Below are 16,310 nucleotides of genomic sequence, written 5' to 3' on the forward strand. Positions count from 1 at the left end.
AAACCCAGCACCAATCGCTTACACAACTTGCCGCGCAGCTTACCAATGGCACTGCCAAGAACCGTGCCATATTTTTTACAACATTTGGCCATTCTCTTTTGTGTGTGGCTGGATGAATAGCAACTTAAAATTCTACGTCGAGAAAAATTGCTTTGGTTAACCTGTGGTGGATTGACTTAGTGCCTCCCGTAGGTTTTTCGGGAGATCGGGGGCTAACTCATTTAGTGGTTGATGGTGAGATGTGTATGTAATGCAAATTGTTGCATACTCCACTTAACAGTGCAGAATATAATTTAAATACTCTGTGTTAGATTTTTTGTAATAAATGTAAAATATATCTATGTTTACTTGGTTTGGTATAATTGCAAGATGTTTTTCCCCTCCGTGGATATTTCATTTAGTTATTTCACGCTGTTATTAAGGCCACATAAACCAAAAACCACAGAAATGAAAAAGGTAACCTTTTTCTCGTGGGACATGCTGTTTATTCTGTGCAGGTTATGTAAAGACAATTTTCTCTTTACTCTGCAAAGGCAATTCCGGATATTACATGATCTAAAATGAGACAATGCAGCAATTGGGTTGAAAACATGTGTTTCATAACGCCAAGAAAAGGTATGTCAATGTTTATTTTTTTTATCGTTACAGAGCAAGTACGACATCATGTCTGGGGAGGGAGGGGGGGTTGACCTAAAATTATGTGTGCAGTACTAAGTGGAAATAATGTGAGCTGTTATTTGCTGGAAATTAAACGGTTTGCAATGTGGGAGCATGTCACAATACCGTGCTTATTTAACACACAAACAACAGTTAAAACCTACATTTATACCAATATATTTATGGTAAGGTATTATACGGTTGTTATACACAATCGTTTGTCACGTCAAACACTGCTGTGTAACTAATAATTAGTGTTGTGTTTAATTGCATTTCATCTTAAATGTGAGCTAACAATGTGTTTTCCAACAATTTGATTACATTACGAAAAATCTTGCTTGCTTTTTCCTTCATACAAGTCCTCTTGTCTGAAAAATTTGCACAAGGAATTACGTGAATACGTGCGTAGATAATTATATGTATTCGTTGTTATAAATGTATTAGTTAGTCAGCTGGAGAAATTAAAAAGATAACCCTATATGGGAAAACGGAAACGTAAAATGGACGAGGGAGGAAAAGGACCCTTTCGTGGGACAAATGTGCGGAAGTTTAATGGGAATCTTGATGAGAAGCACTGATGATCACAAAAAGGTGGAAAACCATTGTCAGGGCTGGCTACGTGCGGTGAGAAAGAAGTTCAACATCTACCCCCACTTGTGAATATGATGACAATAGTTAAACAGTCCTGCCCGTGTTGTAGTTGGCTAATAAACTGGTGCATTATTGTAAACATGCGACATAGAATGTGGGGGCTAGGTAGGTCATGCAGAGATTTTAAATGTGAACAATTGTTTGTCATTACACTATGTCTATAGTGTCTATAATAAGAATATTTAAGGAAAAACTCCTTCATTGTATAGACTCCTCCAATCGATCTACAGAAGGCGTCGTCCATAAGTGTTGGCAAATCCACCCTGTAATTCGCATTTATCCGCAGATAAGTCGCCCAGAGATGATCTCGTGAAAGTGCTAAATTCGTAAGATTGTATTCATGTGTTTTGCAGATAAGAGGTATCACCCGAGCTGGTGACATTTATTCTATTATCAGAGGCTATCTGTGTGGAACACCTCAGTAATGTTCTAAAACGGCAAAAATAGTGTCTGCCAATAGTGTCTCTCACATGAATGCTGACAGAGGGAAAGTTTCATTGTTTTTTTAACAATGGGTGGCTTTGGCAGCTACGAGGATATATTGTTTTCCAATCATTCATGTTAATTTAATCTCATATTTTAATTACGAACGCACACTTCTCCCTCGTATTCGGGCAGCTGTAAAAGTGTCGCACAGGCTGCAATCCCAGTTTATTGCAGACACTAAACAAAAGCAAATATAACATTTGTTTAAGGCACACAAATATATAATGACGTGAAGCTTGAGCTTGTCATCTCATGTATCCAGTCCCCAGCACGGAGATCTTGTGGTACATCGGTTTGAATCGACTAACTGTCCACGAGTAATATGCCGCATCATGACTTCTGTAACATAATCAAGAGCTCAGGTGAGGAAAAGTTAAATCTAGTTACTTATAAGTGTCCTTTCGTTCTGTGTAGGAAAATTACTTCACACATTGTGAGGTTATTCATTCAATACAAATATGTTTCGTTCATCTATAATAATAATTATCCAGACGTATGATGGCTATTGACGTGCATTTAAATGCATTGCATATTTAATGTGGGCCACCAATGTTTATGACAGTAGTTTAATTCAATGAATAATATTACTTTGTTTTTATGAATATCTGAAGATATTTAAGTGTTTTAAAATCAGTATACAGTACCCATACGGAACACTGAAGCTAATTTAATTGTCGAATTCACATCGGATTAAATTAATCCATTCCATCCTTACCTTTGCTCGTTTGTTAACTTGTGACACTGTCGTTGCATGCATGAATGCCGTTTAGACATTACAGGGAATGCCATGGACAGAATGAATCCTTCCCGTTTTCAGGATTCTTTGGTCGAGTGTTGTAGCTTAAAAAAGGTTATGGAAACGTACGTGCTGCCCACACTCTACGGCATTGTGTTCGTGGTGGGAATTTCTCTCAATTGCACTGCCCTCCTGGCTTACCGAGGCAAGCCCCGTCCCTGGTCCTGCAACACCATCATCCTGTTCAACCTGACGCTGTCGGACCTTCTCTACCTGCTCAACCTGCCCATCTGCATGTACAACTACATTGACCAATCGCCAATGACCTGGCCTCAAGTCATTTTTCGCTGCAAGTTCACGACCTTCGCATTCTACCAGAACCTCTACCTGAGCATCACCATCCTGATGTGGATGAGCGTGTATCGCTGCGTCGGGGTCGTGTCGCCGGTGCGCGCTCGACAAATACTTCGGAGGCGCGTGGTCATTTTGAGCTGCGTGTTCATGTGGCTCGCTGTGACCCTGGGATTGTTCAAGGTGGCGACCCTAGAGCAGACCACCGATTCAAATGGAACCGCACTGTGCCACGATTTGGTGAGGTCTCTGTATGAGAACAAGGAGTTTGCTTACAGCTGGTGCCTGATCGTCTTTGGCTTCCTTATGCCCTATTCGGTCATCGTGCTGTGCCAGTGTGTCATTGTAAGGACAATCCGGCGCAGCCGTGGAACGATGCAGCCGGCAAGAAGTCGATCGGCCAGGCTTATAGCCGCCACCATCATCATGTTCACCATTTCCTTCCTGCCTCATCACATCATGCGTGTCATTCGACTTGAAACACTGTCGTATTCCCCGCATAAGTGCCACATTAGAGAAATTGTAAACGCGATTTATACTGTGTCGAAGCCCATGGCGGGGTTGCACATGTGTGTAAATCCAATATTGTATGTCTTCTCTGGAAAAGTGTACTTTACTTTTAAAAGAAATAGGATAATAAGGTTGCGTTTCATAAGAACAGTGTCCTAAATTAGTTCCTGCTTGAAAATCCAGCCGATTGCGAGCAATAAAAAAAATTACAGGACTGTGCATCCAGAAAATGTCTTATAAAATGTTATGACAATAATCGTTGATAGCTTTAATTCAGAAGTGTAAGTGTTGCAAGCGCCTGTGAGAGACTGTGAAACTTTTTAAAAGGATTGTTTCAGAGCTGCCAGTGACCACATGACCAGGGGTGCGTGCCCACTATCACCAAATATTAGAAGAAAAGCGGGGTTGAGCCTTTGATAGCGATCAGGTGATAACGAAGCATAATAGGCCGTAGGGCTACATATTTGGCAGCAGAGGGCACTGCAGCATATGAGCTCCCACGTCAATGTTGTCCACCTTCACCAAACCACCATTGACCACTGTGAATGAAGTGTTCTCAAATGACCCCAGGTGACCTCCACGGCATGGGGAGGGCCCGAATCTAGCAGTGGATTCGCAGAGAGGCTGCACGTCTGGAAAGTACCCACATGCCAAATTTAAAGTTTGTTGCATGTCGGGGAAATATGCTAAACATTTTGAACAGACACACATATTCGCAAATTTGCCTTTTATATATATAGATTACAAACTTTCTGACTTTGTAAAACAAGGCAAGATTCATGGGGACCCCATGAAAGATTTAAGACATTATTTTGAGGTCTTATGCCATAACTATTTTACAAGTTCATGAGTGGGAAAATCCAATAAAATAAGTTTTATGTATCAGGACTAAATATTTACAATCTCCGAGTAAATGATGTACATACACTTTCTCTTGTGTAATTTAGGGGTCAATGCACAAATACTTTGTTTTATTTTCTACAATGTGTAAAATACAATACAAGTCCATTAAATTAGAAAGTTCAGCTTCATTTTGTACTGTACATATTATTAAGATACCGTTATATTCTTAAACTTTAAATGTTCATATAAATAAAATGAAAATAATAATGTAAACAGTTACTGGCCAAAATGAAAGCTTTCTTATATATTTATTTTCCTAAACCTTTTTTTGCGATTGTACAAAATTACATTCGTAGCGACTAAGTTTAAGCATAACGCACACATGTAATTGTAAAAAAAAATTGTATAATACAAATTGAGCTGACTTTCCACGAATGGTTCTGGAACAAACACAAAGCACAGTGTGCATCTGTTTTGTGTGTCTCTAAATCTACCACCAAACGCTGTGTAATCAAATGCTCTGTTTGGCACAATAACAATTGAAACTGCTGTAAATCCACAGTGCAGTGGATGGTGGTTTGAAATGCACATTTATCATTATTTTCTTTTGCTGCAGCACAATACATTGGCGCGATTCGGTGCTTGAGTTATTTCAACCATTAAACTCAAATGAGAGCAGTCGTGTTCTTATAGAAATCAGCCGTGTGTTCCTTAGCAGAGTCACTCTCCAATTGCCTTGCTCCAGACACCCTTGTGTAAGTATCGTGTTGGTGGCAAATCTGGAAAATAAAAGTTCACTTTATATCCGATATTTAATGGTCAATTAATTCTATGTCCGCAGGTTATTTTGTGGAAAGTACAATTGTGGAAACGTAAAAGAATTGTAATTACAGTAATGAACTTGATTTAGCTATATTGTTAATAATGTAGTTTTTTGGGTTTTTAATTACCATTTTTTATTATTGAATACTTTCCTTATTGTTACAATGTGATTTCAGCTGCATATTGACGGATTTGTATCAAATCTGTGATTTTTTACGTGATAGAGTATTGTTTAGTATGTACATGCGGTAATGTAATGCAAACCGGTGCTGTGACATCCATATCTCTAAAGACCCATGTTTCACTGACCCACTGAATAGCATTTGAACTTGGAATGATATACCAAATATGATAAAAACTTACAATAATGTCTATGAATGTACACCATACCGTTTTATACACATCTTTTGTCGTGGACGTCATGAGCTAATAATGTTTATAATTGTTAAAATGTCACAGATTTTTCTTCTCCCAAAATGTAATAAAAAATGTAATTGATCCCGAATGTATTGTTCATTGCTATTGCCTAAAACGTACTTGTGTAACATAAAGCAGTCCTCGGGTTACTATATCGTTACTCTCCTACATCCCTTAGATATTTCAGATAAACTTTTCAAATGTAAATGCATACACATTCACAGTTTTCATTGTTTGAAAATGCAGCAGACGTTCTTGTATGAGGCTTTGCTTTATAATATTCAGTATTCATATATAGAATATGCCATACACACACAGACAATAACCCTTTGTTCGAATGTAGCTTCAACAGGTGGAGCAAGTGAAGTCTGTTCCAACTCACTTTTAAAAGCACGAGCCTCTTTTGCTGGCAACATGGCCCAGCCTCCAACGTACAGCCTGGTTTACCCAACCGCAAACCATCCTGACCAAAATGTGCCCAGCAATGCTAATAATCCAAGTCAGCCATCTGCCACGATAAGTGCCCCTTATCCACCAGGAACCGAAATGCTCTACCTTTCCAAAACCACATTTTATCAATCATCCACGAGTGCCATGTCCTTCCCAGTGAGACGTTCGGATTATTCTGCGGCACCAAACAGCCCCGTGTACACAGGCACAGCGTACCCTGCGAGCTCCAGCCAGCCTTGCCATCATCTCTCTGGGGGCAATGCTTTGGCTGAAGATCCCTCCATCAAATATATCCATTCACCGGGAGTGAGTGGCTTCGCTGGTCCGAGTCATTCAGGGTTCATCGGGCCAGACGGAATGGTAGCTCCACCATGTGGCCACGTTTATCCACCGCCTGCTGGTAAGGTCTTCCCTCAACACTCTGCGATGTATCCTCCGCCAAAATCTGCTCCACTGATGGCGCAAGGGCCCAACTATTTCCCAGACCAGGCAGCCTGGGCGTTCCATGCTCAGCATCAACAACCACCTACAGGTAGGAAATTGTGTTAATGTGCAAGTGCCTATCAATTCTTCCACAACATTATCAATGTATATCCTTTAGCAGTGTATCCTTAAACCGTTTATAATGTATATAACATATGCGTTCTTTGGAGCCCAGCAGATGATTTCACCATTAAAGTGACTTGTGTACAGTATATATAATATAGCACAATGCAATACAGAATACATTGTGAATAATGGTTTGATCTGTTTGATTAGAGCCACCATGTTCACATTCGAAAATGCCACAAGCACCAAGTGCCCCTTTTCACCCGGCATCTAAAAACAGCAGCGGAGTTTCAGGGAAACATTCAGCTGTGAGTGGAAAAAAACCTCATCCACGAACAACCTCAAAACAAGTAAGTCAACGCGCATACAAATTGGCCACTATAATACAGGATTTGTATTTGTTACGCATACAGGTCACGCATTTTAAAATTGTGATTATCAAGCAATGTTATCAAGCAATGTGTTGTGATGGTGGTGAGATGTTATCTCCATCGCCTTGTACACATGAGGTCCGTCGTGGGTTCGATCCCGACCCTGACGCCTGTATATTTGGAATTGGCATGTTCTCCCCGTGGTCGTGTGGATTTTTCTCCTAGTCCTCCGGGTTTTTCGCTCCACATTTCGATCGTGCCTTTGAGAGTACAGTATTTGGCTGCTATAAATGTCCACGTGATAAGCCACTTAATTGGGCCATCATTTGTGGCCAGGTCGCTTCTGAAAAACAGCTGTATAGCTCAGTGGACCTTACCTGGGAAAATAAAACATAGTTTAGTTTAACGTGTGGTTTGCCCCCCCCCTCCCCACAACTCGCCCCTTTCAGAGCCCCGTGCGAGGCAGTTCGGCCAAAGCCCTGCTTTCCCCCATGAGCCCATCAGCCACGGCAGTGCTGCAGTATGGAGGCAGGGCTCTGTGTATGGCGGCAACCGGATTTCGGCTCATTGGCAAGGCCAAGAAGTATTTCTCAACAACGGAGGCAGAGCACGAAGCAGAGGAGATGGCAGGACAGCAGGTGGCCACGGAATCTTGGGAGCTATCAGAGGACTGAGCTGAGTTTGAGCTTGGTCCAGCTTGAAAATACGCTTGAGTACTGCTGCTTGAGCTAATGACACATGTAACGGAAAGCACGTCTCTCTAAACTGGATGCAAAGCTAGCCACTGGAATTGTTGCACAATCGTTCTCGTATAAAGTTCTCGGATTAAAATAATCTGAGTTTGCAGTAAATTTTAAGACAGGTTCAATTTTCATGAAACATTCGAAGTCGGGTTTCCCTGAAAATGTGATATTTCAGAATCAGAAAAATGATGCGGCATTAAATGTAAGACTTTCATATGAATTTGATTCTATTGCGGTACAGTACTTTAAAGGGATACAAATTTTGAACTTGAAATTATACGTATACATATTTGCAAGTCTTCATGACATTTCTAATTGCCTTTTTAAAGTATTTTTTTCCTGCTGCTCTATCCAAATACTTTAGATTCAATCCGCTCAAGGAATTGTGTAGTTATAATAGTTTTAAGTATCATCCAAACACAGCATAAAAGTGATCATGTTAAATCGATAATCTCACTAAATCTCTCAACTACGCAGCATTATTTGCTATATCCAAGCAAAGCTTGTTATATATAAGAACAGACTGGTACAGCATGCACCTTTAAGGCTGTTGTCATTTTACAAGGTGTTTATTTTCATAATGAAAAATTGGTGTTCATACATTTCATAACATCTGCTGTAAATATTGTACACGTTAGCAAAAACGGAATCTATTATGACATAACACGCTGTGTATTATTGTACTGCCTTGCCATGATAACAGGTAAGGCATCACAATCTGCAAACAAATGTATACTTTATCCTCCCTAAGTGTGGCCAGTAGTGATAAATGAGGACCCACTTTATAATTACTTTAGAACTGGTTAAAACATATTACCCATCAAATACTATACTGTGCATAGGTCATGCTGTGTGGATGAATTGTACATTTAATGGCATGCTTATGGTGCCGTATCTCTCCAGATTTGCCACTGTGGTGGAGTGTAGTTAGATCTGAATGCTAGAGTAACCCAAATGCACTTATTAAATTATTGAAATATACGTAAAAAATATATATATATACAGCACAAATTTCTTTATCTCCAATACTTGCGTATATGCAGCATATATGGCTCCACGTTCTCAGCTCAATTTTGATCAAGGAGGTTAAAATGATTTGAAGTATAACTAATTTTACACTTCACATAAACAACTATTACAGTGTGGTACTGCATTGTAATTTTTATTATGAAGGCATTGTGCTAGTCCACTGTTGGACATAGTTAATGATAAATACTAATGAGTGGTATTTTTTACTTCAGTAGAATGTTAAAGAAAGATGGGTCGAACTTTACAAAACTTTGAATTCATAAAAACACATTCCTGCGGAGGGAGCTGGTAGGAACGTTGGGTTGCTCGGTCAATGGCCAGGGTCAACGGCGGCGTGGTGTATTCCGCAAATATGCCCGACTGTGAGGGCGGGCACAAGCCGGCGTGAGTAGGTTAAACGTTGAGTTTTATAAGGGCACCACGGGGTGACCAGCCCCTCCCCACCCAGCCCCACCCCTCCCACCCAGCCCCTCCCCACCCTCCTCACCCAGCCCCTCCCCACCCTCCCCTCCCCACCCAGCCCCACCCTCCCCACCCTCCCCTCCCTACCCAGCCCCTCCCTGCACGACGGACACAATAATCCCCTGTGGGCTGGTGTAACCAGGAGGTTACTACCAGTATAAGGCATTGTGGCATGTTGCTATTATAAGTTTTAGTATTATAACTACAAATGAACTACCAAGGACATTTTAATATGGTCAACGATGAAAATGAATAAGGTATGTTCAACCTGAAGGAAGGGGGAAAACATGCAAATGGTCTTGGTTGATTTTATGGATATATGACATACAGCATTTTAAAATTAAAAAAAATAACCACTGATTGATGTTAAAATGTCCGATCATGTTTATATCTAAAGCCATAACAGCATTGTATTAAACTCAAAGTATCTGACCTTTTGTGACATCTCATATAGCTCATTTTATCCAGGACCCTATTAATCATGAATATAATTATCCACAGCTCTCAGGTCAGAATATCATATTACATCCTTAGTCTTCCTATTATCTATCGTTTTTCCATTCTACTTTGTGGAACAGCATTCTATTTACAAAGTTTACAATGATAAAGGTAGTCGTGCGGCAAATTAATGATATAAATGTAATACATTTTACGTCTTATTTGCATGTTACAATATTCAGACTTTACTATTTAGTTTCAGCCAATTTACCAACTCCTAATTATGACCCTCTTTTCCAAACCAGTATTTTGAAGATGTCAACTATGTTGCTATCCAGATCCATCTTCTCATGTGCACACAAAAACCAGTTAATACTGCTCAAAATTGCACCTGACTTGAGCTGATTAGATTTGCCCTCTACGCTGGCCAGTTTTTACTCGCCACAATAGTGGCTGTACGAGTGTGTCATTATTTTCAGAATCAGCTCATTGGAGGAGTCCAATGAGCTAATAACCAGTTTTTCACAGATGCCCAGTCGGGGCGGGTCAGATAAGTTGCACTTTTTTCAAGAGTTAGATTGAGACCATCAGCATTTCATGAAAACAGAATATCATTAATCATAGTATTGCTCTGGAGTCCTAAGACCAATTCACCCAGAATGTGCTTGAACCCATGACGTTTGATCCCAAGATAAGTATGGTATACAGCTTGGATGGGCAACCATGTGTAAGAGATGTTCATCGGCAGTGGGGCAGTGTGGTTGGCAACAAAGGGGAGTGCAGCAAATGGCATTGTTGTACTGTGCTTATATGATCACACACCTATGCTCGCTGACATCGCCAACTCGCACTGACCAGCGTGGTGAAGTATGGTCAAATAATCCCCACTATCCACACAGTGTGGGAAGAATCTCATCCACAAGTGGGCTGACATAGGACTGTACATGCACATTGTTTCATAAAAATGTATTTAAGAATCCACCTGTGTTTTAGTACATATGTTCAAGTACAGTAGTTTGTCAATTGTGTGGGTACCCGCATTTTATTTTCATATTCATCTGAATCTTTGACAATGTGATTTTTATTTGTTTTGGACCGATTCAAACACTGGAAGTGGTGCCACCAATGTGATGACCCTTCCAAGCTTTTACTAACAAAAGCGGTCACGTGACGTTGAGTTTGCAGACAAATACATAATATAATTTAAATTCTAATTTTTTTATATCTAAAATTACCCTTGATAACATCGAATTGATAAAATAAAAAAAATGGTGGCTTATTGCTATTATGAGTTTAATTAGTATTACTCGAACTATGAATGAACTTACAAGGATGTTTTAATGTGGCTAATGATGAAAATGAATAAGGTATGTACAACCTGAAGGAAGCGGGAAAGCATGCAAATGGTCTTGGTTGGATTTATGGAAATTTGACTTACAGCATTTTAAAATAAAAAAATAACCACTGAATGATCTTGAACTGTTCAATCATGTTTATATATAAGATTTTACAACTTATTAAACTACAAGTAGCTGACCTTTTGTGACATCTAGTAAAGCTCCTTTTATCTAGGACCCTATTAGCCATAATTCTAATTATCCACAGATGTAGGGTCAGTGAAATCTTATATTGTCCTTATTCTTTCTATTATGTGGTTTTCGCATTCAGCTTTGCGAAACAGCATCATATTTGCAATGTTTTTTCACGGATAAAGGTAGTTGTGCAGCAAATGAATGCGATATAGTTTTCCATTTAACGTCTTATTTGCATTCCAGCCAATTGCCAAACCCCGAATTAAACCTTTTTCAAACCAGTATTGTGTTGCTATCCAATTCCATCTTTTTACGTGCACGCAAAAACCAGTTAAAACTGCTCAAAATTGCACCCTACTTGAGCTAATTACATTTGCCCTCTACACTGGCCAGTTTTTACTAGCCACAACAGCATCTGTACAAGTACTTGCTTCTTTTGCAATAAGGTACAGCATATTCAAGAGTTAGATTGGTATCCTCAACATACCATGAAAACAGAATGCAACTAATAGTAGTATTGTTCAGGAATCCAGTGGGCTTTGCCTGGCAAATAAAAGGTCTTTTCTTTGAGAATATGAAACCTGGCATTTTAAAATCAGAAACTCATCCCTATATATTAGACCGACCAATACCATAAAACCTGTCATTTTGACGGATTTTTGTCACATCTTCCAGCGATATATTTCCTACTTGATTTGAAGCTTACGTGACTGCAGGAATCCATACTCTTTGGTTCTTTCGGTAAAGTCACGTAGGTAGAAATAAAATAAAATCATGGATGGAATTTAAATAAAGCGTATCTTGCTTTTCCATTGTCATCCACTTCATCTTAAATGTATTGATATATGATCAAAACAAGGATCTAGTGCATAATAAACGCATTTATGTAAGGAAAAGACAAAGATCCCCCATATAGCCCTAATAGAATTTTGTGCAAGTGCTGTTAGCCAGCATCTATGAAGGCCGGCACGGCACACGAGGGGTGGGTGGGTGACCAGCGCCACAACTGCCTTTGTCTCCTAAGTGCCAATGTTTAACTACCGCCCCAGGTACAATACTAATATGAGGCCGAGTCTATCTAGGGGAGGGCCCGTAACCGGTTCAGATAGTCGTCATCGAACCTATTGTGTTTAGTTTGTTGTCCGCCCCCACGACCTCCGTTGAGTACGGTGAGAAAGAAGTTCAACATCCTGTACACGCATACAATCGAACTCGGATCGCCGGGTTCGTATCGCAGTCGGCTAACCACAGGGCCACCAACAACCGCCATTCGCCACCAAGTGGCGGTGGCGTCGCCACGACGCCTGTGCCAGGCTAGGTGCACCACGTTAAGACCAACGCGAAGTGTCGAACGCCCGCTGGCAAAAGGTCACGGGGCAGACCCAGCAGGCGCCATGGGTCGACCGACCGAGATGACTGCTGCCCGATGCAACAGCTCTACGGGGCCGTCCATAAATGACGTCACGCACCTAGAGGGGGGGGGTCAGACATTTGTGACGATGTGTGACGTCACATCAAAATGCGCAACTTTAAATATAGACAACACGTTCTACTTAATTAAATATACTTTTTAATACATGTTTTCTCCTACAACATCAGAGTGCAGCGGCATATTAAATACGCACTACAATGACAATAGTTTAAAGCGATTTGAAGCATGTTACATTTTCGGGGGGGGGGGGCAGAGCTTTGTGACGTCATATTTGAGGGGGGGTCTGACTTTTGTGACGCCGTGTGACGAAGGGGGGGGGGGGTCAAAAATGGTCCAAAATCGCGGGACGTCATTTATGGACGGCCCCTTACCCCCTTACTGCGTCACCAATAACAATAACCCCGCCATTCGCCACCAAGTGACGGCGGCGCCTGTGCTAGGCTAGGTGCATTTCGAGGCCAAGTGAAGTGTCGAAGGCTTGCTGCTGACAGGAGGTCTCGGGACGGACCCAGCAGGTGCACCTAGCTTGGCACAGGCGCCGCCGTCACTTCGTGGCGAATGGCGAGGTTATTGGTATTGGTGACGCAGTAAGGGGGTAGGGGCCGTCCATAAATGACGTCACGCGATTTTGGACGATGACCGATAGTTGCACTACCAGCTGCTCTACCCCCTGCCGTACCAACTTGCTGTGTTTTAACCGCCCGGCGCTCCGCTCGTTGTTGTGAGCGACTGGCGCCACCGCGCGCACACACACAACACCGGTTTTTTTTTCATAAATAAGAATTTAACATTAAAAACCACGACGGCGTTTCACGAAAGAACGCGAACGAGGGAGAGCGCGCGCTGACCCCACGGCAACAGCAAATGTCGGGGCGTTGTCCCCCACCCACACCCTTGTGACGTCACGGCGTTGCGCAACCGATTTTCTTGTTTTAAAAAATCTCTTTGCACAATAAGAGGGTTTAGATCGCGTAAATAACGACGCGTTGTATATATACGGATAATTGTATGGGTAATATCGATGGCGAAAGGCCTTACCGCGTGTTTTAAATCGAAATCGTTTTTGTCGACGTCATTTCCCATGACCCCCCCCCCCGCCATTCTCTCTCCCCCTCCCCCTCCTCCTGCTGCTCCCCCAACGGGGCAACATTTAAATCCATTAACTTTAACCACCGGGTTAAAGTTTAAAAGAAAACCCACACGCAAATGTCGACACGCTGTCGCAACTCTCCGCCGTTGTAATAATTACCCTTTCGTGAGGGTTAGGAATGTGCGAGAATGACTCAACGCGAATTTGGGGCCGTCCATAAATTACGTCACGCACCTAGGGGGGGGGGGGGTCAGACATTTGTGACGATGTGTGACGAGGGGGGGGGGGGATTTGAGAAATGTGACGTCAGATCTAAATGCGCAACTATAAATAAATATATAATTGTTATAACAACACTAATTGTTATAACAACACTCCTACAACATCAGAGTGCAGCGCCACATTAAATACGCACTACAATGACAATAGTTTAAAGCGATTTGAAGAATGTTTTATTTTCTAAATGGAAATATGGCTTGGGGGGGGGGCATATTTGAGGGGGGGGGGGGTCTGACTTTTTGTGACGCCGTGTGATGAGGGGGGGGGGCAAAAATCGTCCAAAATCGCGTGACGTCATTTATGGAAGGCCCCTTTGAACGAGATAATAAACGGTTATTACATTAGTATTATTGTTGTTGTTGTCAAGCAAGTGGGGGTGGGAGGGTAACCTACTAAATGTTTATGTTTTAAATCCGAGCCAGAAGAGGCCGTGCCATATTTAGAGCGGGCATGTTGGTAAGGGATCTTCTTTCTCTCGTGGGGCTGATGGAGATGCTGAGCTTTTTGACACGACTACAATTTCGCACGGTCGAGACAGATAACCGCGTCCAGGAGGAGCAAGCGATGCCTCACTGTGATTGTGTCCTTCGTATTTGCGGATCGGGCATTACGGCAACACTGGAGAATGTTTCAATTTATTTTTTTCAATCTGTGCATCGGGTATCCCCGCAATCTCTACTGCCGTGGTTTGTGCATTGGATTCGGTTTAGGGGTGGCACCATGAGCTTCGTGGAATATCAAACCCACGGATTTTCTGCGTTGGATTTTTCACGTGGTGTTTTTCATAATCAAGGGTTTTGGGTTAGATCGCGTTATTATAAACGTGTTGCAACCCTCCACCACCGGACACGGCCAATCAGTAAAACATGTGTCACGTTAACAAAAAGCCAACTAGTTACTTATTCAGCCCACGGGTGTGTTTGCAGAGTGAATCCACAACATTTAGAATTTGAGTCCGACGTTTCGCTGGTTATTACATCCAGCATCTACGGGCGATTTGCCAAAATAGTGAAGCCATCCACCTGCTTCCGGTCTTAAATAGTGCAGCAGAACGACGTCATCGTTGTTGAACCCCATCACGTTTCGAGATCAGAGGCGGGGGGAGTATTGCAAACACATTCCTGCGGAGGAAGCTGGTAGGAACGTTGGGTTGCTCGGTCAATGGCCAGGGTCAACGGCGGCGTGGTGTATTCCGCAAATATGGCCGACTGTGAGGGCGGGCACAAGCCGGCGTGAGTAGGTTAAACGTTAAGTTTTATAAGGGCACCACGGGGTGACCAGCCCCTCCCCACCCAGCCCCACCACCCACCCTCTCCACCCAACCCCACCCCTCCCATTTTTGGATGCACGACGGACGGACGGACACAATAATCCCCTGTGGGCTGGTGTAACCAGGAGGTTCCTACCAGTATTATGTAATAGATCAGTCATCAGCCACTTGGCATGTGACTCCTCTATAAGGAATTGCAATATGTATTGTGTATTACTTAATAATCCGATTCCTGGCTGATGACTGATCTATTACATCATACTTTTTGGTTCTTTCGGTAAAGTCACGTAGGCACAAGTGTCCGTAATCAGGTGGGACAACCACAGCAAGAAACAATTGCTGAAGTGGGCTACTATTACATAATTACAATATCCCCCCATCTCTAACTGATCTCGAAACCTGATGGGGTTCAACAACGATGACGTCGTTCTGCTGCACTATTTAAGACCGGAAGCAGGTGGATGGCTTCACTATTCTGGCAAATCGCCCGTAGATGTTGGGTGTAATTTCCAGCGAAACGTCTGACTCAAATTCGAAATGTTGTGGATTCACTCTTCAAACACACCGGTGGCCTGAAGTAACTAATTGGCGTTTTGTTAACGTGACACATTTTTTACCGATTGGCCGTGTCCGGTGGTGGAGGATTGCAACACATTTATAATAACGCGATCTAACCCAAAACCCTTTATTATGAATACTACTGGTCGTGAAAACCTACGTGTTAAATGGTGGTGTGTGTTTGCGAGTCTCTTTTGAACTCAAATTCAGCTTCTTCGGAGGCGGGGTGGCTGTTAAACTCGCATCTTTGAAAGTTAATAAACGCATTGGGGTCCAAAAAGGGCTTTGAGCCTCTCCCCCCACAGAAAACCACGGGTGCCGTGTGACGTCACGGACCGGATGCTGTAATCTTCCCCTCCCGCTTTCCTTGACAAAGATGGCCGCTCCCCCTACCCCCACCGCTTGACCACCAACCCTCCTCGCTGTTCCTTGACAAAGATGGCCGCTTCCCCTACCCTCACGGCCTCACCGCTTGACTACCACCCCTCACTATTCCTTGACAAAGATGGCCGCTTCCCCTACCCTCACCGCTTGACCACCACCCCTCCTCGCTGTTCCTTGACAAAGATGGCCGCTCCCACTACCCCCACCGCTTGCCCGCGCGCGCCTCTCCCACCACTGTGGTAACGTACCG

General features: G+C 42.5%; 2 protein-coding genes across 2 annotated transcripts; both read left to right on the forward strand.

Annotated features, from left to right (window-relative positions):
* The first annotated feature begins 140 nt into the window (after positions 1-140).
* LOC144720628 (P2Y purinoceptor 4-like) lies at positions 141-5,561 on the forward strand. The gene is made up of 3 exons (XM_078597519.1): positions 141-615; positions 2,057-2,156; positions 2,565-5,561. The coding sequence occupies exons 2-3, from the start codon at positions 2,117-2,119 to the stop codon at positions 3,548-3,550; spliced, it is 1,026 nt and encodes a 341-aa protein (XP_078453645.1). The 5' UTR covers positions 141-615; positions 2,057-2,116; the 3' UTR covers positions 3,551-5,561.
* LOC144720626 (uncharacterized) lies at positions 5,561-8,538 on the forward strand. The gene is made up of 3 exons (XM_078597518.1): positions 5,561-6,455; positions 6,683-6,822; positions 7,293-8,538. Exons 1-3 carry the CDS (start codon positions 5,561-5,563, stop codon positions 7,515-7,517), a joined length of 1,260 nt encoding a protein of 419 aa, XP_078453644.1. The 3' UTR covers positions 7,518-8,538.
* The last annotated feature ends 7,772 nt before the right edge of the window (positions 8,539-16,310 follow it).

Source organism: Lampetra planeri, chromosome 9, assembly GCF_965212315.1.
Source record: "Lampetra planeri chromosome 9, kcLamPlan1.2.h2, whole genome shotgun sequence".
NCBI lineage: Eukaryota > Metazoa > Chordata > Hyperoartia > Petromyzontiformes > Petromyzontidae > Lampetra > Lampetra planeri.

Bases quoted from the DNA above. Each gene is read 5' to 3' on its own strand.
- LOC144720628 (XM_078597519.1), top strand. From the start codon at position 2,117: ATGCCGCATCATGACTTCTGTAACATAATCAAGAGCTCAG. The intron at 2,157-2,564 runs GTGAGGAAAAGT...AATGCCGTTTAG, and splicing joins TAACATAATCAAGAGCTCAG to ACATTACAGGGAATGCCATG.
- LOC144720626 (XM_078597518.1), top strand. From the start codon at position 5,561: ATGTATTGTTCATTGCTATTGCCTAAAACGTACTTGTGTAACATAAAG. The intron at 6,456-6,682 runs GTAGGAAATTGT...CTGTTTGATTAG, and splicing joins GCATCAACAACCACCTACAG to AGCCACCATGTTCACATTCG. The intron at 6,823-7,292 runs GTAAGTCAACGC...CGCCCCTTTCAG, and splicing joins CACGAACAACCTCAAAACAA to AGCCCCGTGCGAGGCAGTTC.